This window comes from Heteronotia binoei, chromosome 4 (genome assembly GCF_032191835.1).
Source record: "Heteronotia binoei isolate CCM8104 ecotype False Entrance Well chromosome 4, APGP_CSIRO_Hbin_v1, whole genome shotgun sequence".
Classification (NCBI taxonomy): Eukaryota; Metazoa; Chordata; class Lepidosauria; order Squamata; family Gekkonidae; genus Heteronotia; species Heteronotia binoei.
The window spans coordinates 154,801,789-154,823,098 of record NC_083226.1 but is presented as its reverse complement, the minus strand read 5'-3'; the positions used below and the strand labels follow the sequence as shown (position 1 = coordinate 154,823,098).

The 21,310-nt window shown below is 45.7% G+C and overlaps 1 protein-coding gene across 1 annotated transcript in view; it reads left to right on the top strand.

Moving 5' to 3' along the window:
- Window positions 1-21,310, top strand: part of OSMR (oncostatin M receptor) — a 70,887-nt gene that overhangs the window by 36,114 nt on the left and 13,463 nt on the right. The window contains 6 exon segments of the mRNA XM_060236592.1: window positions 1,417-1,568; window positions 8,428-8,564; window positions 11,015-11,171; window positions 13,724-13,800; window positions 16,573-16,789; window positions 19,438-19,638. Coding sequence (XP_060092575.1) covers window positions 1,417-1,568; window positions 8,428-8,564; window positions 11,015-11,171; window positions 13,724-13,800; window positions 16,573-16,789; window positions 19,438-19,638 — 941 coding nt within the window.

Here is a 21,310-nt window from a genome sequence, read left to right as displayed (position 1 = left end):
GGGAATTTTCACTGGATAAAAGAGAAGGGGAAGGGAGGATGTGTTTCCGAGTCGGCTCCTGCTTTGCCAGCATTACACCTGACCAAATTCAGGTCCTTCTGCACAAGGCTGCGTTAGGGAGGGAAAAAGGCAACTTTCCCACATTGGAGTTTGTTGCTTTGGCTGTCTAATTCCATTAGCTGAACTGATTTGCCTTTTTCTATTCTATCTATATTTCTATCTGTTTGTTTTTTTGCCATCAAGTCACAGCTGTCTTTTAGCAACACCACAGGGTGTTCAAGGTGAGAGATGTTCAGAAGTGGTTTGCCATCGCCTGCCTCCATGCAGTGACCCTGGACTTCCTTGGCGGTCTCCTACCCAAACACTAACTAGGGCCGACCTCACAGCTTCCGAGATCTGACAAGATGGGGCTAGACTGGGTTATCTTGGTCAGAGCATCCTTCTGTATAGGAAATATCAAGGCTTTTTTTGTTTTGTTTGTTTGCTCTCAGGATCATTCTCAGGTCTCATCTCATCCAGGTACATCTCATGAAAGCCCACCTCACTGCTCTCCTGTGGCCTGATTTGCTTCCAGAATGTTGCCAGTTTCTAACCAAGATCTTTTTTGGTAGAAAAAGCCCAGCAGGAACTCATTTGCATATTAGGCCACACCTCTGATGTCACCATTGTTTCGCACTGGGCTTTTTTGAGGGAAAAGCCTAGAAGGGACTAATTTGCATATTAGGCCACACCCCCTGGTACCAAGCCAGCCGGAACTGCGTTCCTGTGCATTCCTGCTCAAAAAAAGCCCTGTAACAAACTAAATGTTGGTTGTAGAAAAATTGCCGTGCAGTGATTTCATTTTCCTGATCTTAATCTGACTGCAACCATTGGCCCCAAATGTAGTCTGCACTGAAAAGAAAGGCATGAATCCAAAGATCTACTTCAGACACAGGCAATGGCTTGCGGGGACCCTTGAGATTTAGTGCAGTTTAGTAGTGAAGGGGATGAACTTTGAACTGGGAAGCCAACCTCCTCTTTCTGCCTTAACCTGCCGCACCCCACACCTGGCATTTTTTGGCAAAGTTTGCTTTGATGCTGCTGGCTTTGGGAAGTCACATCCACAACCCCAGGCTGCAAAATAATAGTGCTAACAGCCATTCACTGGTGGTAATAATTACTGAAATTGTGCGCAATGAAGTACATTAAACACTCTGCAACATTATGCACATGCTCTGTTTGCCTTACAGACTTTTTAAAAAGCCATAGACCGCTGGGCTTCTTCTTTTTCAAATTCAGTTTCCAATCTCTTTTGTATGCTTGAATCACTGTTCAGGATCAGCATTTGTTTATTTGCAGTATTTGATAACTCAAAGGAAGACAAATAAACAGTGTACCTTTTCTGTCTCCTCCAACTCCCACTACCATTTTTTCAAGGTCTAAGGGAAAAATTGATTGCCTTCCACTGTCCTCAAAGAACAGCTGCACATTCAAAATTGGCACTCAGACCACATATAACTTAACACTGGAGGCCAAAAATGCACTTGGGAAAAACCGTGCTCGCCTTAATTTTGATGTAGCCCATAGAGGTGAGAGATTCTTTTTGCTTTTAGCGTTTAAATAGATATTCAGGCTTACTCTTAACATCTCAATAAGAAATATCCAAAGTCCCTACATATTGCATCTGTGTTAAAACACTGAACAGACATTTAACAAATAACTTCAGCTTGGCATTCATAAGACTGGATTCAAGGCCCATGATCAATGCTGGGAAATAAAATGTTGGCCATGAAACATTGCTCATGTGATTTAATTGTATTTTTGTATTGTTTTTATCTGGTGTACTTTATACATTGTTAGCCAACTTGAGTCCTGCTCAGGGGAGAGGGAGTGGGATATAAATTTGAGAAATAGGTAAACAGTGAAATAATAGGTTGACATTTTGCTGTATGTTGGCAGAACCATTCCAGCCAATGTTATATCTTTGACACTGGCTTGCTGAGATGGTAAGGCTAGTTTTAGTTACTTGGTGCATTTGACTTCCGAAGAAGACATTGGATTTGTATCCTGCCCATCACTCTGAATCTCAGAGTGGCTCACAATCTCCTTTACCCTCCTCCCCCACAACAGGCACCCTCTGAGATAGGTGGGGCTGGGAGAGTTCTCACAAAAGCTGCTCTTTCAAGGACAACTCTGCGAGAGCTATGGCTGACCCAAATCCTGGTGTTCCTGAAATTGGAAAAGGAGCCTGTGCTGCTTAGGATCTCTTGGATCCCTCGGCCTCTTTCTGGTAGAAGTAAGCTGATGATGGGATGTTAGGATAAAAGTGTTTAAGTGTTGAGTAGAGGATTGGATCAGAAAGTGTGCAGGTGCCTTGTACAGGAAAAGGAGGGCAGCGAAAAGGGTCACTTGCAGTGGTGCAGAAGAAAGGAGTTGTGGTTAGTGGCCAATGATCTAGTTCATCGGGGAAAACTATTATTTCAGGGCTGCTAAGACAGAGAAAGGATAGTCCCTACCAGTGACTACTGTCAGGCAGCTGTAGTGGAAAAAGAGCTTGTTAAAGACTGGCTAGACCACATCACTGCTGAAACTGATGGGGGTTTCAGCAGCTATGAGCTTCCATGGTGCTGAGTGAGACACTCCTGCCTTCACTACTGCTTCTCAGTGGTTACTCAGTGGTCAAAAAGATTTGAGTCCCTTCCCTCTCTATCATTCTGCTGCATCAGTGGATAGTTTCCCAGAATCAAACTGCTTTCCTGGCTAGTGCTGGTTATGGATAGGTTTTCTGGAGAATTTGATCTTCTTCGTGGTCTCTGTGCATTCACACATATGGGTAATCCGCAGGATCGGCCCTGACCTCGGAGAATGCGTTAGGTCTGGTGCTCCTCCCACTCGTCCTGGGGAGGAGGCATCGTCTGCGCATGCCTGGGCGAGGGGGAGGAGCTAGCCACTCAGTTTCTTCTTTACCGCCGACCGGATCATACCTACCTCGCTGAGTCTCCCGATTTTCTTCAACTGCAATCTATCTCCAGTGTTCTTCTTCTTCACCTTCACCTTCACCCCTTCTCCTACGTCTTCTGGTATCGTATATATATATAAAAAAGAGACTTTCTTACTATTTTTTCGAGTTCCCCCCCCCCCCGGGCGGATGGAAGGAAGAGACAAAGTAACTTTCAAACGTTGCACTCGCTGCTCCGCAAAAATCCCTTCGTCGGAGGCACATCGCACAGGCACATCGCACAGGAGAGGCACATCGCACAGATACCTGCGTGCATTGCAGCCAATTTGGCAAACAAGCTCGCAAAAACCGCGCCGCGAGGCTCAGGAGCCATCTTATGGAGTCTTCCCTTCGACCAATGCTCCACGCGGCACAACAACCTCCGCCATCTTCCCCATCTTTCGTGGGAGTGGCGCAGCCGGCAGCTTCGGTGGCTCAGATTCCTGGCAAGCCTAAGCCCGGCAAGCACACCAAGAATCCCGAAGATCCCAAAAAGCGCCGCCGATCCGACTCCACCAGCGCCAAGACCCCGAAAAAGGCCAAAACCGGACATAAGTCGTCGGACCCGACAACAAATCTTGCGGCTTCGAACCCGACCACGGATTCCATGATCCCGAGGACGCCAGCTTCGAAGTCGATGTCGACGCCAGCCATCACACCACTAGAGATAGTGCGTATCTCCTCCAGGTCCCCCTCGGTACCCAACTCTCCACCCGAACAAATACTCGAGGCGGACTCACCTGTATTCATCAGAAGCCAACACTCCAAGACTCTGGACGCTCGTGCCTTCCGAGAAGTCCCCCTTGAACCACTGGCAGCTCAGTCTCTAATCAGAGAACCCTCGACCCCGAGGGACATACTACCGCACCCACGTACGCCTAGATCTCACAGTCGACAACGATCCCGTAGCTATCGCAGAGAGAGATACCAATACTACTCCCCCTCGAGGTCCAGATCACCATCCCCGCGGGACCGACGGAGACGCCGGAGATCTCCCTCCTTCGACAACTACTGACATTCGGACCCTAGGAATCGCTCCTACCACAGCCACCACGAGTCCCCCTACTATAGGGACCGCAGCTACAAAACCGATCGGACTCGATACCATGATCCGTCTCCACACAGACGCCATTCCACCTATGAAGACCATCGGTACCGTGAAGAGCCTGCTCGGTACCGTGAAGAGCCGGCTCGGTACCGTGAAGAGCCTGCTCGGTACCGCGAAGAGCCTGCCCGGCACGGGCCCGAACCAAAACCAACCTCACCGGCCAAGTCTACACCTGCCACCAAACAACCACAGCCTATAGAACTGGCTGAACCCTCTCTAGAAACCGACTCCGACGCGGAACACTCCGACTCCGCACAATCCTCTGCATCGGGCTTACACTCTCCGGCCTCTGATATAGCTAAACCTGCCGAGTTATCACCCTCAGAAGGTCCTAAATCTTATCTCGACCTCCTTGCGAATATGGCAAACTCCCTGAACATCAAGCTAAATACCGACGCCCCCAGAGTCTCCGATGTGGTCTACGATTTAGTGAACGCGGACCTCCCCTCAAGCTCGTCTTTCCCCATGCTTCCTGTTCACCTCGAAACCCTCAAGGAAGCATGGGATAAACCGGCCTCGGTACCCCCAACATCCAAGAGGGTCGAAGCCCTCTACAAGATCCATGCACCCGATTCGAAGTTCCTGTTCAGCCACCCGGCGCCGAACTCGATGATTGTGCATTCTTCCTCGAAGTCAAAGCAGACCAGATACCCAGTGCCCCCGGAGAGGGAAGGCAAGAAACTCGACACCATCAGCAGGAAGATTTACTCCCTCACCACGGCAACGACCAAAATACACAATTATATGGCTTACTTCTCGGCCTATGCATACAACCTAACGAACTACGTCAACTCACTGCTTCCTTCCCTACCGGAGTCGACACAGAAATCAGCTGCTAATGCCCTACAAGAACTGGCTAGAGTCAGCAAGCAACAGATCAACACCGCACGTCACGCTGCTCAGTGCTCTTCCAGGACCCTCGCCTCAGCCATCGCCCTACGCAGACACGCATGGCTCAGATCCTCGTCTCTCCAGCCAGACATTAAATACAAAATTGAGGACCTACCTTTCGATGGTCTAGGCCTTTTCAACGCTACCACGGACGACATCCTTAAATCTGTAGACGACAGCAGGAAGAGAGCAAAGAGCGCCACCTCCGCACGGGAATGCCGTTCAAACAGACACCTCCCTCTATGATCGTCACCACAGACGCCTCCAAGTGGGGATGGGGAGCCCACTTGGGGACCCTCACAGTTCAGGGACAATGGTCGGACTACGAAAGCTCCCTCCACATCAACTGCCTGGAACTTCTTGCAGTCCACAAGGCTCTAAGATCCTTCCTACCATCCCTGCAAAACCACCATGTCCAGGTCACCTCAGACAACATCGCCACGGTCTTTTATATCAACAGGCAAGGGGGCACTGCTTCCACCAGACTCTGCAAAAGAGCCCTAGCACTCTGGCACTGGAACATCAGCCAGGGCATCTTTCTCACTGCTGTCCACCTACCAGGAAGCGAGAATGTCCAGGCAGATGCCCTAAGCCGCCACTCTACCAACGATCACGAGTGGACCATCAACAGACAATACATACGACAAGTTTTCAAGGTCTTCGGTACCCCGAAAATAGATGTGTTTGCATCCCCATCGAATGCCCAATGCACCCACTTCTACATGAGAGGACCCCCGTTTCAACTCTCCCGGGGAGATGCCTTCCTACAGTCCTGGAGGGGACCCCTCCAGTATCTCTTCCCTCCAATTCCGCTCATCACCAGAGTCCTGCAGAAAATACAAGCAGACCGCACCAATTGCATCCTAATAATTCCATGGTGGCCACGTCAACCCTGGTTCACCACCCTCCTGCTGCTATCCGACAACACATTCATTCAACTCCCACAGGTGCAGGATCTCCTGTCCCAACAACAGGGCAGGGTCCTACATCACAACCCAGCGTCACTCAAACTGACGGCCTGGAAAATCAGTTTCTAGATTTCCCTCCCGAAGTCCGCCAGGTCCTAGTGAACTCCAGGAAGCCCTCCACCAGAAAATCCTACTCACTTAAGTGGTAGCGCTTCTCCCACTACGCCTCACGACAAAACTTTGATCCTAATCAAGCTACCATCTCCCAAATCTTGTCCTACACACTGGAACTCTCCAAGTCCGGACTATCCTACTCATCCCTGAAGGTCCATCTGGCAGCCATCTCCGCCTTCCACCCTCGCTTGGATGGAACGACGGTTTTCTCTCACCATGCCACCAAGGCCTTCCTCAAGGGTTTCATCCGCCTACACCCCCCAGTCCGACAACTGTTGCCGACTTGGAGCCTCTCTCTCGTCCTAAGTCAACTCATGAAGCCACCCTTTGAACCTATGGCCTCCATTCCCCTCCAGCTTCTATCCTGGAAGACGGCACTGCTCACAGCATTCACCACAGGCAAAAGGGCCAGTGATATCTGTGCATTCAGGGTAGACCCACCGTACACTATCTTTCATAGCGACAGAGTGGTTCTCCGCCCCGACCCTGCCTTTCTACCGAAAGTCGTTTCACCATTCCACTTAGGAAAACCTTCAACTATACCGGCCTTTTCCCAGCACCCTGCGGACGCAGGGCAACGGGCTCTACACAACTTAGATGCCTGTAGAGCCCTTGCATTCTACATAGACAGAACGCGACCATTCCGTAAGGACTTCAGACTCTTTGTCACATACGCAACTCATAATATGGGCAATAAAATATCGACCCAAAGACTCTCAAAATGGCTTGTCGCCGCCATTGAGTTGTGTTATCAACTAGCAAAACAGCCTATCCCAGAGCACATACGAGCTCACTCTACCAGAGCCGTTGCTACCTCATCAGCCTTCCTGAAAGGCATTCCACTGGAGGACATCTGCGCCGCTGCGGTGTGGTCCTCCTCGTCTACATTCGCCTCGCACTACGCCCTTGACGTTCGTGCACGGCGTGACTCGTCCTTCGGACAAGCTGTGCTCCGCTCCATCTTCGACTGACTGATCGTGAGTACCACCCTCTTTCTCCTTTCTCAGTACTAATATGTTGGCAGATCCAGCCCCCTCCTCCTGAGGGAATAGCTCGCTAATCACCCATATGTGTGAATGCACAGAGACCACGAAGAAGATGGACAGGTTTCTTACCTGTAACTGGTGATCTTCGAGTGGTCATCTGTGCAATCACACAAACCCACCCAGCCTTCCCCGCTGCTGGATACTCATCCTTAAATTTCCACCTTCTCAGCGGCAGGAAGAAACTGAGTGGCTAGCTCCTCCTCCTCGCCCAGGCATGCGCAGACGATGCCTCCTCCCCAGGACGAGTGGGAGGAGCACCAGACCTAACGCTCAAGATTGCTTTTAATTCTCCGAGGTCAGGGCGGTTCCTGCGGATTACCCATATGTGTGATTGCACAGATGACCACTCGAAGATCACCAGTTACAGGTAAGAAACCTGTCCTTGTTGTTGTTGTTCAGTCGCACAGTCGAGTCTGACTCTTTGCAACCCCATGGACAAAGTCATGCCAGGCCCTCCTGTCTTCCACCATGCTTCGAAGTCTGCTCAAATTCGTGTTTGTTACATCAGTAACACTGTCCAGCCATCTCATATTTTACCGTCCCCTTGACCGTTTTTGCACACAGCTTACCACGGGGTCACGTTTGTGTTCTCTCCATAGAGAACAGGAACGTGACCACGTGGTAAGCTGTGTGCGAAAACGGTCCTTCTTCCTTTGCCTTCTGTCTTTCCTAGCATCAGGATCTACTCCAGGGAGTGCTCCCTTCTCATTTGGTGGCCAAAGTATTCTTTGGATTTGAACTGCTAATTTTTTACATGAAGCTGCCTTATACTACATCAGACCTTTGGGCCCATGAAGATCAGTATTGTCTACTCAGGCTGGCAGCAACTCTTCAGAGTTTCAGGCTGAGGTCTTTCACATCACCTCCTACCTGAACCTTTTATCTGGAGCTGCTGGACATTGAACTTAGGCCCTTCTGCATGCCGAGCAGGTGCTCTACCACTCAGCCATAGCCTAAAGCCCTATCCCATCATATTCTTCCTGGCTATCATCCCAGATAGCTTCATGATAAGACTATGCTGATATAGAAAAAGATTTGAGTCCAGTAGTGCCTGTCTTACAGAACCTTCCAGAGAGTCAGAGAAGATGGTATTGGGCTAAACAGAGCAATATTTGATAGATTGTCCACCAATCTAGCACCATCCTAAGAGTTTTACCTGTAATGAAATCATTCCTTGAAGAGCCACCCTTTCCCAGTTTCGATCTGGTGTAGCATGAAAAGGATAACAGAGCAATTCAGAGTACTTTGTGCTGATTTCACTGCTCAAAATAGTTTTAACAGTTTTTTTCAGAAGTTTTTAAAGTATTCTTTCTTTCAACCCAGTTCATCCTGCACCCCCTTTTGGCCTCGAAGTTTCCTTTAAAAATGCTACAGCTGTTGAGCTAGGTTGGAAAATGAAGCATAAGCTTAATCTGCTTTGCCAAGTTGAAAATCGTCATCCAAATGGAAAAGTGGACTTGGTAAGAAATACACATTTAAAACTCTTTTATTTAATATGCTTTGTATGGGTACCCACGTAAGCCCCGTGGCGCAGAGTGGTAAAGCTGCAGTACTGCAGTCCAAGCTCTCTGCTCACGTCCTGAGTTCAATCTCGGCGGAAGCTGGGTTCAGGTAGCCGGCTCAAGGTTGACTCAGCCTTTCATTCTTCCGAGGTCGGTAAAATGAGTACTCAGCTTGCTGGGGGGAGGAAGTGTAGATGATTGGGGAAGGCAATGGCAAACCACCCCGTAAAAAGTCTGCCGTGAAAACGTTGTGATGCGACGTCACCCCAGAGTCGGAAACGACTAGTGCTTGCACAGGGGACTACCTTTACCTTTTTATGGGTACCGGCATTGATCCATTGTGGCAGAGTTCTACAGGCCCTTAAAACGTAAGAGATGTATAAGATAGAGCCACTTTGTCAAATGTAACCACAGAAACAAACTGTCAGTCAATAAGGTGGCACAAGACTCTGCATTGGTTATTTCCATATAATTTGTGAAGTACCTAAAACAAAAGACCGTGTTTTCAGCAAAAGCAGACAGCACAGCTTGCTGTAGAAAAGTTTGCATTACTGTGGATACAACCATAACAGCAACTTTCCTGGGAATAAGCCCTATTGAAAGCATGGGACTTCTTTCTGAGTAGAATTCTGTAGGATCACTCCCTAAAACTCTTAATAAGAATGTGCTGCTGTGTTGCTACTGCTGTTGTTAATTTTCTGTATTTATAGTCCACCTTTCTCATTGAAACTCAAAACAGATTAAGTCAAGAGTGCATGGCAACAACAGTCCATCTAATAAGCAATGAAATGACAACTAGGTCATACATGCAGTGAAATGATATGTCCTATACAACAGTCCTTTCCCCTTTATAAAGTGAGTTTCTGAACAATTCTGTTATTTATTTTTGTCATCAAGTCACAGCTGACTTATGGTAACCCTGCAGGGCTTTCAAGGCAAGAGATGTTCAGAGGTGCTTTGCCGTTGCCTGCCTCTGTGTCATGACCCTTGTATTTCTTGGAGGTCTCCCATCCAGTTTCAGTTTCAGTTTATTTCAATTTATATCCCGCCCTTCCCACCAAGGCGGCTCAGGGCGGCTTACAACATATAAAATACTGATCAGGGCTGACCCTGCTTCGCTTCCGAGATCTAATGAGCACTATTACTTTTGTCAAAAAACTCTCCCGAACAGTTCTATGTTTCATAATTTGTGGATAGACAGGAGCATGGGAGGCCTCCTGACCTTCTCAGGCAGGCCATTCTACATGGGAGAAATCATGCATACAGGCAGTTGTAGGAACACTATACCTATTGAGCAGGATGTGGGAGGGCTTCTAGTGTCCTGGCCCCACTGGTGTACCTCCTGATGGCACCTGTTTTTTTTGGCCACTGTGTGACACAGAGTTGGACTGGATGGGCCATTGGTCTGATCCAACATGGCTTCTCTTATGATCTTATAAAGTTTCTTATACTTTAAGTATTCACTTAAAGGATGAAAGTTTACATCTAGCCTTCTCATAATTTATGTCTTCTACATAGCTTACAAATACGTTTCACCAAAGCAGTTCCAATCCCAACAGTGGGAAAGTTCCATATCTAACTTGTCCATCCTAGAATAAATCCAACAGACTTCCTTGTACTATGATTGATGTCTGCATTGGAAGGCAACCCCAGAGGGCCAGAACTCTCTGGTGCTCCATCCACCATGCCCACTGGCACCACCTCAGTTTTCCTCAGTGTCTTGATAGTGGCTGAATGAAATTGCCCTCCTCCCTCAGAGATGTCAGCAATACTTCGAGCCCCTCAGAAACTTGGCTTTCCAGATGAGCTTGGTTATCCAGCCAAGAGGAGCCCAGTGGTGCAGAGTGTTAAAGCTGCAGTACTGCAGTCCTAAGCTCTGCTCACGACCTGAGTTTGATCCCAGCGGAAGCTGCTTTCAGGTAGCCGGCTCAGGTTGACTCAGCCTTCCATCCTTCCGAGGTCGGTAAAATGAGTACCCGGCTTGCTGGGGGGAAAGTGTAAATGACTGGGGAAGGCAATGGCAAACCACCCTGTAAAAAGTCTGCCATGAAAACATTGTGAAAGCAATGTCACCCCAGAGTTGGAAATGACTGGTGCTTGCACAGAGGACCTTTCCTTTCCTATCCAGCCAAGCTAGGCTTGACCGTATTGCATGGAAACAAATAGAACAAATTAGCAATGGCTACCCTCAGTCCTTTTGGTTTCAAGGTATCAGAATAGTTTCATCAGTATGTCTTTGTTCAGACTTTATGACCCAGGGCATTTTTATTAGACTTTATAAGGGCATCTTATTAGTTCCAGGGCATTTTTCTTGTTTTAGGTACTATGTCACATTTAATACAAAGATGGAACAGAAGCAACAACAAAATCCCTGTACCTGACCTGTTACAACTTTATATGTTTTGCAGCACAACAGTACATCCAATAGCAATAAGGCATATCATATTGTGAATGGGTTGCAACCTTATACTGAATACAAGTTTCAAGTACGTTGTGGGGCCAACCTCCACTTCTGGAAATGGAGTAAATGGAGTGAATTGAAAACTGAACGGACAGAAGAATCCGGTAAGGAAGACTGTGGAAGACAGTCTTGCGATGACAAGGCATGTGGTTCAGTTCAATTAGATGGTCTTAATGTCACACTCCACCTCCTGCAGGTCAGAGTCAGGGGGTGACTGCATCCTCCTTTCTATCCTTTGTCCAATAAAAGCTCTATGGCCTTGAGCAGTGTAACAATCTAAAATTTCATTTACACTTCCTATGCTGCAAATTTGGTGCCTCTATCCAGGGCCGGCTCACCCACTAGGCAAATAGGCATTTACCTAGGGCGCCAGCAGGGCGGGGGCACCAAAATCAGCCCCCACCCCACCCCCTAGGCAAATCCCTAGTTGCTTGCCTGCTTCTCCCTCCCACCCAATTTTTAATGTCCAGGGAACTGGTGACAAGGCACCGGCTCTCAGGGCTCATTCAAGTTGCCCCCCTCCCCGTCCAATCAGCTGATCGGTGGGAAAAGCCGTGGGGAGGCTGGTGTCTCCTATGCCAGCCTTCCTGCACTCCTGGGACTTTCGGCGCTGGGGTAGCGGTGGCAGGAAAAAGCAGCAAGCCGCTGGGAAGGAAGTGGGGAGGAAGCAGCAGCGGTGGCTGCCACTTTTTAGTGGTCTTGGGCAGGTAGACCTGTTCTCTGGAGGCCAGGTCTACCAATATAGTAGAAATGGGTGGGTAGACGTGTTTTCCTGAAGCCAAGATTGCAACACTTGAAAGTGTAATGAAAGTGTGAGTAAGTGGATGGGCTGGCTGCACATTAGAAAAAGGAAAAACTCAGGTGTAAGGCCCTGGTTTATAATGGATCAGAATGCTGAGCTGTCATTAGAATTAACAGCCGCTATTAGTATTTCTTTAGAGGCAAAAACTCAAATCAAAAACACATTAAATTCCATGTGCTTCCATTGTAATTCCTGTTTAACTAATCTGCATTCCTTGCCAAACCAAGAAGTATGCTTGGTGGAATAAGGTTTTTCCCAGTGGTATCTTTCTTTCTTTTTTTTAATAGAAAAAAGTTTTTATTAAGAAACAATTACCAACAAACACAAACAAAAACAAACACAATCAAACCCACAAACTTACCAAATACAATCCCAAGCACCTCGCACATAATACATTCCAAAATCACATTACATTCTAAACAGATCTATACGAGGTACAACAGGCTATACCGTAACACATACTACCACCACCCACCATACACACAGGGAGATGAAGAGGGTTTAGAAAGAAAGGAAACAGTATTATTACTCCATACCAAAACCTTTACTTTTAACCCATTCATAAATAGGGTCCCATTCCTCCTGACATTTTTGCACATTACCGTCTCTTAATCTTGTGGACATTAAGTCAGATTCTGCAACATCCAGCAGCTTGTTGATAAATTCATCTCTATGGGGGGTTCTGTCATTCTTCCAATACTTGGCGTAAAGTATTCTAGCGATAGTAACTATATACAATAAAAGTTTCAACTTTGTCATGGGAAGGTTTTGTCTGCAAATATTTAAAAGGTATAAGTCTGGTACATGGTTAATTTGTATTTTCAAGATTTTTTGTGCCCAAGTATTAACTTGTGCCCAATATTTTCTAGCACGTTTACATTGCCACCATATATGAAACAGCGAGCCTTTGACTTCTTGGCACTTCCAACATTTGTGGTATCTTTCATAGGAGGGTTTCATATACAGTGGTTTAAGAGATAAGAACATTTATTGTGGTTAAAGTAGAGTTAATATTTGTTGGACACAAGAGTGATTTCCTCATAGCTGTTACCTCAGAAGTCTTCATTTCATTCAAAATAGATCTTATTGTCTTTGGGTTCCAGTGCACAATGAATAAATCTTAAAAACTTATTTTTCGTAGCAGAGATCTGGACAGTTGGTAATATCATATAGAGAGCACTAGGGAAATGGTCCTTAACAAAAAAAAACACCCTTATATGCTTAACCAATGGAAGAAAATTCATTGAAACAATAAAATAATGACATTTGCCCCATCGGTATTGAGGTAAAGTCTCCTTCTGGATCCACTCCAGGGCAACCATTTATAATTGCCAAAATCCTCTGGATCAGAAAATTAGTCAATTCTAATTCAGTTACATTTATTACAGAAACTTTTGATGATCTCTCAAACCAGAAAGAGTTGGGAAAATTTCTGTTGCCTGGACCTCTCCTCATGGTGGCAAGGAAAGAACTGAGGAGAGAGTGCTTGCTTTGCTCAGTCACATGACCCTTTGGGAAGGAAAAGAGATACCCTGAAGACAGGGGTGGGGAGGAGCACTCTCTAGCTAGAAAGATCTTCACAAAGCATGTTAGCTCTTCTGCAGCTTATCATGACAATGAATTTACAAATGATAAATGAGGATGCTGAAAAGCCCAATGTGTGAAAAGGAACATGTTAGGGATTTCTGCCTGCTTCCTGCCCTCTCTGATGACTCTTCAATGATAGCTGGAAACTGATGGCACGGAGTCCTCTGTTGGGAGTTGGATCAAGTCCCCTACTCGGGCCGCTTCTGGTCCTCCTCTCAAAGACCATTATTTCAGTTATTCAACAAAGTTACATGTTTGGTTTTGCAGCTCCCTCAGGGCATCTTGATGTCTGGAGAAGCATTAGCCCAGATTCAGGCTCCTGTAATGTAACTGTCTTCTGGAAGGTAAGTCTGGCTGTAAACAGTGGTAATGGGTCAGTGGGACAAAAAAAAATGCAAGGGGATTTTTTTTTGTCAGTGATAGTGGATTCTATAAAATTAACAAAAAGTAGGAATTCCTTTACAAATAATGTTGTCAGTGTAGAATTCACAGCTTGCAAAATGCGGTGTTGCTGCTGACTGCTACCTAGGGTGGCTTCAGTGGGGATTACAGAAATTGTTGGAGGAATTGGCCTATAGAATGTGGAATTTATTGCTGCCAGAAGTGGTGATGACTGCAAGCATAGATAGGTTCAAGAGGATAAACAGGGAGCAAGGGTCCATCAGTGGCTATTAGCCACAAGGGACAGATGGAACACTGTGTCTGGGGCAGTGATGCCCTGCATTCTTGGCGGCAACAGTGGGAGGGCTGTGGATGTGGAGTTCTGGCCCTGCTGGTGGACCTCATGATGGCAACTGGATTTTGACCACTGTGTGAAAGAGTCTTAGACTGAAAGGGTCATTGCCTTGATCCAGCATGGCTAATCCTATGTTCTTAAACACGATGAATAAATGGAACCTCCTTCATCAGATGAATGAATACTTGATGCTGAGGGCAGGGCTGCTACCTTCATAACCTGCTTGTAAGCTTCCAGAGCCATCCAGTTAGCCACTGTGGGAAACAGCAAGCTTTAGCTAGATGGGCGTTTGGTCTTATTGAAGGCTCTTCTGTTTTGTTTTGTTTTTTCCTTATATGACAGAAAAAGGAAATGGTGGTGGTGGAAACTTGCAGCTGACCTGTGGTGAACCTTGCAGGGTTTTCAGGGCAAGAGACAAACAGAGGTGGTTTGCCATTGCCTGCCTCTGCTTAGCAACCCTGGGACTTTCCTGGTGGTCTCCCATCCAAGTGTCAGCCAGAGCTGATTCTGCTTAGCAGCCCAGTTCTGATAAATATCAGGCTAGCCATTAGCACTCTTCCATGCTCGTATTTGTTTCATTTATAATAAAGAAGGGTGTGTCTGATTACAGGGCTGATTCCCTATAATTAAATTGTTATAAGTTGAGGACCCATGAGGAATCATGGTACTGGGCAGGTAAATTATTGGAAATATCACCCCTCCCCCCAACCCCTTTCTCCAGTCTAGAATCCTATAAACTCTTGAACAGGTCAGTGTCTTTTCTTCTGGTGTCGTTTTCTCTTTTGTTGACACCAAACTGCCTTCAGTAATCTGTTCCTCCTGGTGAACAATCAGCATGCACACCAGTGTTCCCTCTAAGTTGAGTTAGTGTGTACTAGCTCACAGGTTTTTAGCCTCCAGTTCACACATTTTTGTCTTAGCTCAGGGAGGATGGCCTCAGAGCAGACTAATTTATGCAGTAGCTCAGAATTTTAATGCCACTAGCTCACAAAGGAGAATTTTTGCACACAAGGCTCCACAGCTTAGAGGGAACATTGGTGCACATGCCTCATTAGGTCACAGGGTTTTTTCTTAGCTGTTGATCTACTCACTATAAATTTGTTTTGTCCTTTTTCCAAAGCCACCAGAGAGAGAGAGAGAGGTTTTCATCTGCCCTGACTCTACCACATATCAATTTCATTGGGCAATTCTAAGTTGTTGTGCTAAAGGAGGTGAGAAAGTGGTTTGCACATGGAGCTCTTGCTTCAAATTTCTCCCCAAAACTACAACTTACAGGGGAGGCCTTCCACATGATATATATAGTTTTCCACATTCTGGGTTCTTCCTGGACCTGTTCTGTAGTTTTCCAATCCTGTTTTGGTACAATCTTTCCTTAAAGATTCTACTTAAATAATTTGGGTTTTTTTGCTATCAGGTCACAGCTGACTTATGGTGACCCCATAGAGTTTCAAGACAAGAGATGTTCAGAAGTAGTTTTGCCATTGCCTGCCTCTGCATAGCAGCCTTAACATTAGTTGGTGTCTCCCATCCAAGTACTCACCAGGGCTAACCCTGCTTAGCTTCCAAGATATAGCTTGGGCTATATCTCTACTATCATTTTTTTTTAAAAAAAGGCAAAATGTCCACCAGATGTTGGGGGAGTGCTGAGATGACAGACACAAGGGGAAACTACAAAGAAAATGCCCTTGTGGAGGTCCCATTGAATTTGCAGTGCAAAACAGGAAAGTAATCAAAGAAATGTTTTCTGTCCAGTGCCGGATTAAACCCTGTGGAGGCCCCTAGGCAGTCGGAATCTTGGGGAGTCCCCTCACAAATTATCTTAGAGTCAGAACACCTGCCCTGCCATCTGCAGCCCCCACTGCAGCCTGCAGGCACCTTCTCAAAAGCCCCTTTGACAAAGCTGCAGGGGAGAGGCAGAGAAAGGCAAACTTGGGGATGATGCCAGCAGCAACGACATCAGGCAAGTCAGGCAAAGAACTGCTCAGTTGCTGGCTGCATGTGCAGGCTGGAAGGGCTGCAAGCCAGGGGGAAACCTGAGGGGAAAGTTGGCCTGGGGCCCCTAAAGGCATAGGGGCCTATAGACCAGTGCCTACTAGGCCTAATTGTTAATCCAGCTCTGTCTCTGTCCAACTTGAAGTAGGTTTTGATAAGAAGATACAGTACCCATGAGCTTAGTGGTAGCCTTCTCTAATACCATCTCAATTTGGAATGTGACTTTTTTTAAAAAAAGAGAGACTCAGATGTAAAATTGCCATCTGTAAACAGGAAACACTGTTCCACCATAGTCATATGCAACTGTCATCAAAAGCAGCTTGGTATAATTATAGATACAAACATGGATTGTAAATGCCTTGTCAAGTCTCATTTTTCCTTCCCACAGCTATTTCCAAGCTTTTCTCCTAATGGAGTAATCAAGACTTATGAGATTTTCTGGGAAGTGCTAGGAAAACGTCCAGAGTCTAAGGAAGTCCCTGCATCATACAATTACATAATGCTTTCTCTTGATAACTGTTCCTGTAATATCAGTGTTTCGGCAAAGAATTCTGTAACTTCATCCTCTCCTTCTGTGATGGCCATCTCAGCAGCTTCAGAGAATGGTTTGTACAATTAATTATAATTTGCTCCAGAAACAAGTCTTTCCTTCCCATATGAATTGATATTCTATCTAGTAGTCTTGAGAAGTGTATGGTCCTACATGGTTGTACCCCTTGAAGTTCAGTTTCATTGATGCCTCCACCATAAGTGTATAGCACAGGAGTTCCAGGTCTGTTTGAGCCTGTGGGCACATATGAAATTCTCATGTGGCTTGTGGGCGCAGCAAGAAAATGGCTGCCAGAGGAAGTGAAGCTAGTCACAAAATGATTGCGACAATTTAACTTCAGGAACACAGTGCAGATCCTTGTGCTGGGGTGGCAGCTGCTGCCAAATCAACATTTTTTAAAAATCTGTACAGTCAGAAGCTCAGATAGGCGAAAGCCCTACCTGGCTCCACACTTGGTGGACATCATAAAAGGTGTTGGTGGGCACTATGATGCCCATAGACACCATGTTGGGAACCCCTGGTATAGTCTATATACACTTACCAGATCTGTATACTAGATTTTCTAATTTGCTGAACTTATTTCACATGATCCTGGCTGTATGTGGATCAAAGCTACTCTGTGCCTCACAAAACACTGAACTGTGTGTCAATGGATTTCCCCCCCCCCCCCCAGTGTAGAGATAGTGAAGAAGATTAGATAGATGGATGATGGATGGATAGATAGATAGATAGATAGATAGATAGATAGATAGATATGGTATAATTTGTAAATGAGTTTCTGCTGGCTTTTTCTACAAAAGAAGCCTTGGATGGATGGATGGATGGATGGATGGATGGATGGATGGATGGATGGATGGACGGACGGACGGATGGACAGACAGACATAGATAAGCAATGCATAGCAAATGGAGTGAGTACAGTTATTTATTTACAGCTATACAAGGAGAGCAGAAAGTTGAGGCAAAGGAACACTCCTGTATGGCAGCAATCCCAGAGCCACAGTTTCCACTCCCATGAGCACCCCAGAGTTTAGTTTAAAAATGTTTCTCAAATTCTCCCATCTCCAAATTCAAAATTGCTGTTTCTTACACAAAAGCATTCAAAGCTGTGGACTCATAGCTCACCTTTGTACACAAACTGGCTATCCAGGAAAATATCCACCAGCCCTGAACAGGAACTCTTAGTGATGGTTTTATCAAGACTCCCATTGTCCATCAGAAAACACTTTTGGTAATTTGTAGTGATAGAATTTGCAGAAATCAGCAAGACAGGGCAGGAGTCAAGAGCTACATTTCCCAGTCCTAGGTCTTGGGCTCTACTTCCAGTTTCCCTGGCTATCAGTAAATGATATAACCCAGGCAATGGTTACTACATTTAATATTGTGGAAATACTGCCTGTTCAGTGTCTTGTGGATGACAGATATTACGTTTGCAGGACTTTTACCAAGTATAGGCTTGGGGGAAGTGTGGTCTTGGTTTTTCTCCTGTGCTTTAGGTTATTTATTGCATCTTTATCACAACTTTTTAACAGCAGTCATTGCAACTGGATTACCTTGTCCACATAGGACAATCTGGCACGAATGACTCTATAATGCAACAGTGTCCCACAATGTGTAGATGCAGCCAGTTTGCATTGGAGAGCCAGTTTGGTGTAGTGGTTAAGTGCCCGGATTCTTATCTGGGAGAACCGGGTTTGATTCCCCCCTCCTCCATTCGCACCTGCTGGAATGGCCTTGGGTCAGCCATAGCTCTGGCAGAGGTTGTCCTTGAAAGGGCAGCTGCTGTGAGAGCCCTCTCCAGCCCCACCCACCTCACAGGGTGTCTGTTGTGGGGGAGGAAGGGAAAGGAGATTGTGAGCCGCTCTGAGGCTCTTCGGAGTGGAGGGCGGGATATAAATCCAATATCTTCATCTACCTCATAGGGTGTCTGTTGTGGGGGAGGAAGGGAAAGGAGATTGTGAGCCGCTCTGAGGCTCTTCGGAGTGGAGGGTGGGATATAAATCCAATATTTTCATCTACCTCACAGGGTGTCTGTTGTGGGGGAGGAAGAGAAAGGAGATTGTGAGCCGCTCTGAGACTCTTCGGAGTGGAGGGTGGGATATAAATCCAATATCTTCATCTACCTCACAGGGTGTCTGTTGTGGGGGAGGAAGGGAAAGGAGATTGTGAGCCGCTCTGAGACTCTTTGGAGTGGAGGGCGGGATATAAATCCAATATCATCATCATCATCATCATCATCAGCCATGGTCAGCTCTCCATGCCTGCATCCTACAATAAGCCTGTTAGTGATTGGCTCAGGGCCATGTGCTTCCTGGCTAAATGATTATTGGCTGCTATTTCTGTCCTGTCCTAGTCCTACATTTTAACTGTAAGACATGTACTCTTGGATGTTAATATTTATTTTCAGTTATTTGCTTCTGGGGTTGCTGATTTCTGCAGCATTACTGTGGTCTGTTTCTGAGATGTTCTGGTATGACTGCCACAACAGAAGACATTTCTTCACCAGCAGTCCCACCTACACAATCCAGAGGACAACATGCCTTTTGGGTCTCTGGCTCTGGGTGTGTTTTATTCAGTTGGACTCAGCAGAGCAACAGTTCACTTGACCAAGCTGTACAAATACTAGTACAGTGAACAAATATCTGTTGTCTTTCAAGCATGCATTTTCTGAAAATCCAAATATAGCAATGTGTTCCTTTCCTAGATCACACATGGGAGATTAACACCAGCGCATCTAAAGAAGATACAATCAACAACACAGCAACAGGCATTTACATCTCTTGGAAGCCTCAAAGTCAGTTTGATGGTTATATTGTTGACTGGTGCAACCACCCAAGAGTCCAGCCTTGTGATTTTCAATGGAAAAAATTTGGACAAAATCAGTCCAGTGCTGTCATTACATCAGGTGAGAACTAGACATCCTTGGTTGGACAGGCATTGAAATGCCATCTGGTTCTGATTCGTCAGCATCTTTTTCTGCATCTGTTTTGAGACCTACTACTGCTTTTTATCTTGTCTTCCTTGTTGATCCTTGATATGTTGGAAATTGTGTCATTTATCATTGCAGGAAAAGAGCACAAAGCTTAAATAAATGCTTTATATGCATCTACCAAGGTGGCTTCTGTGCACATACTAGAGAGGTGAATTGAGAAGATCAAATTTAAGCATAAAACATACTGATTTATTTCAAACATTTAGTAGCCGCCTTCCTTCCTTATGGAGCTCAAAGTGTTTTACAATGTAAATAAAATACATAAAACCAAAATGTAAAATCACAATTTAGGACTGCTTTAATCAAATGCAGTTCTAAATAAAAGCAGCTTCAGCAGAAAGAATCTCCCTTTCCCATAATTGTGAGACTACCACTGAAAAGGCCCTCTCTTGTGTACCCACCAAACAAGCTTCTTTGATTGATGGAATGTTCAAGATGGCCTCTCCCTGTGATCTTAATTCCTGGCAGGAACATATGGGAGAAGACACACTGGAAGTTTTAACCTACTAGTTTAAGTTTGAATTGGGCTTGAGAGTGGAGTGTACTGTAATTACAATTACAGTGTAATTGCTGTAGTATCAGGGTCACATACTCCCAATAGCCCTGGCCAGCAGTATAGCTGTAGTATCCTTTACTAACTGCAACTTCCAGAGAGTCTTCAAGGGTAGCCCTTAGAAGAGTGCTTTGCAGTAGTCCAGTCTAGATATAACTAAGACATGGATTCCTATGGCTACATCTGACCGACCCAGGAATGGACGTAGTTGATGCACCACCTGAGGCTGGGCAAAAGTACTCCAGACCATCACAACCATCTGGTCATCTAAGGCCACTGTGCTCAGTAGCACTCCCAAGATTTATTTGACAAAGTGGCTGTGAAGTTCATCATTAAAACTTTACCAAAATAAAAAAACGTATCCATTAAAACAGAATCTGTAGTCTTCAAAATCTCTATAGCTGTGAAGTCTCTTGCTTCATTTGGTTCAAAGGAGCCCTTCAGCTGCCTCAGCTGTTGAGGTGGTATAGAATGTGTATGAACATCCCAGCTTGTCAACAGTTCAGTGAAGTATCATGATTCCACACCTAGGATTGGGGCTATGTGTTGTGGATGGAGAAGCAGCCAGGAGAGAAAAGAGTATTTGGTGAGTGTATGAGAATGGTATATGATCAGTAGACATGAGCAAGAGTCCAGTAGCACCTTAAAGACTAACAACATTTGTGGTAGGGTGCGAGCTTTCATGAGTCACTGCTCCCTTCTTTAGAAAGCTTGTACCTTGCCACCAGTTTTGTTAGTCTTTAAGGGGCTGCTGGACTCTTGCCGCTTTCTACTGCTACAGACTAACGTGGGTGCCCATCTTTGGTAAAAGAACAGTATGCATGAATAATGTTTGTAGATGAATGTTGTATGGATATGGCTGGGGAATGAGTGGAAATTTTTAACCTGCACACTGACAGAAACTTATCCATGAGTTTAAGTTAGTCTTTGCTTAACCTTTATTCTCACTTATTTAAGTCTTTCAGGATTATGTCTTTCAGTAAATACCTTGTTCTGCACAATCAGAATTTTTACCTAACCATGAACTCCTCC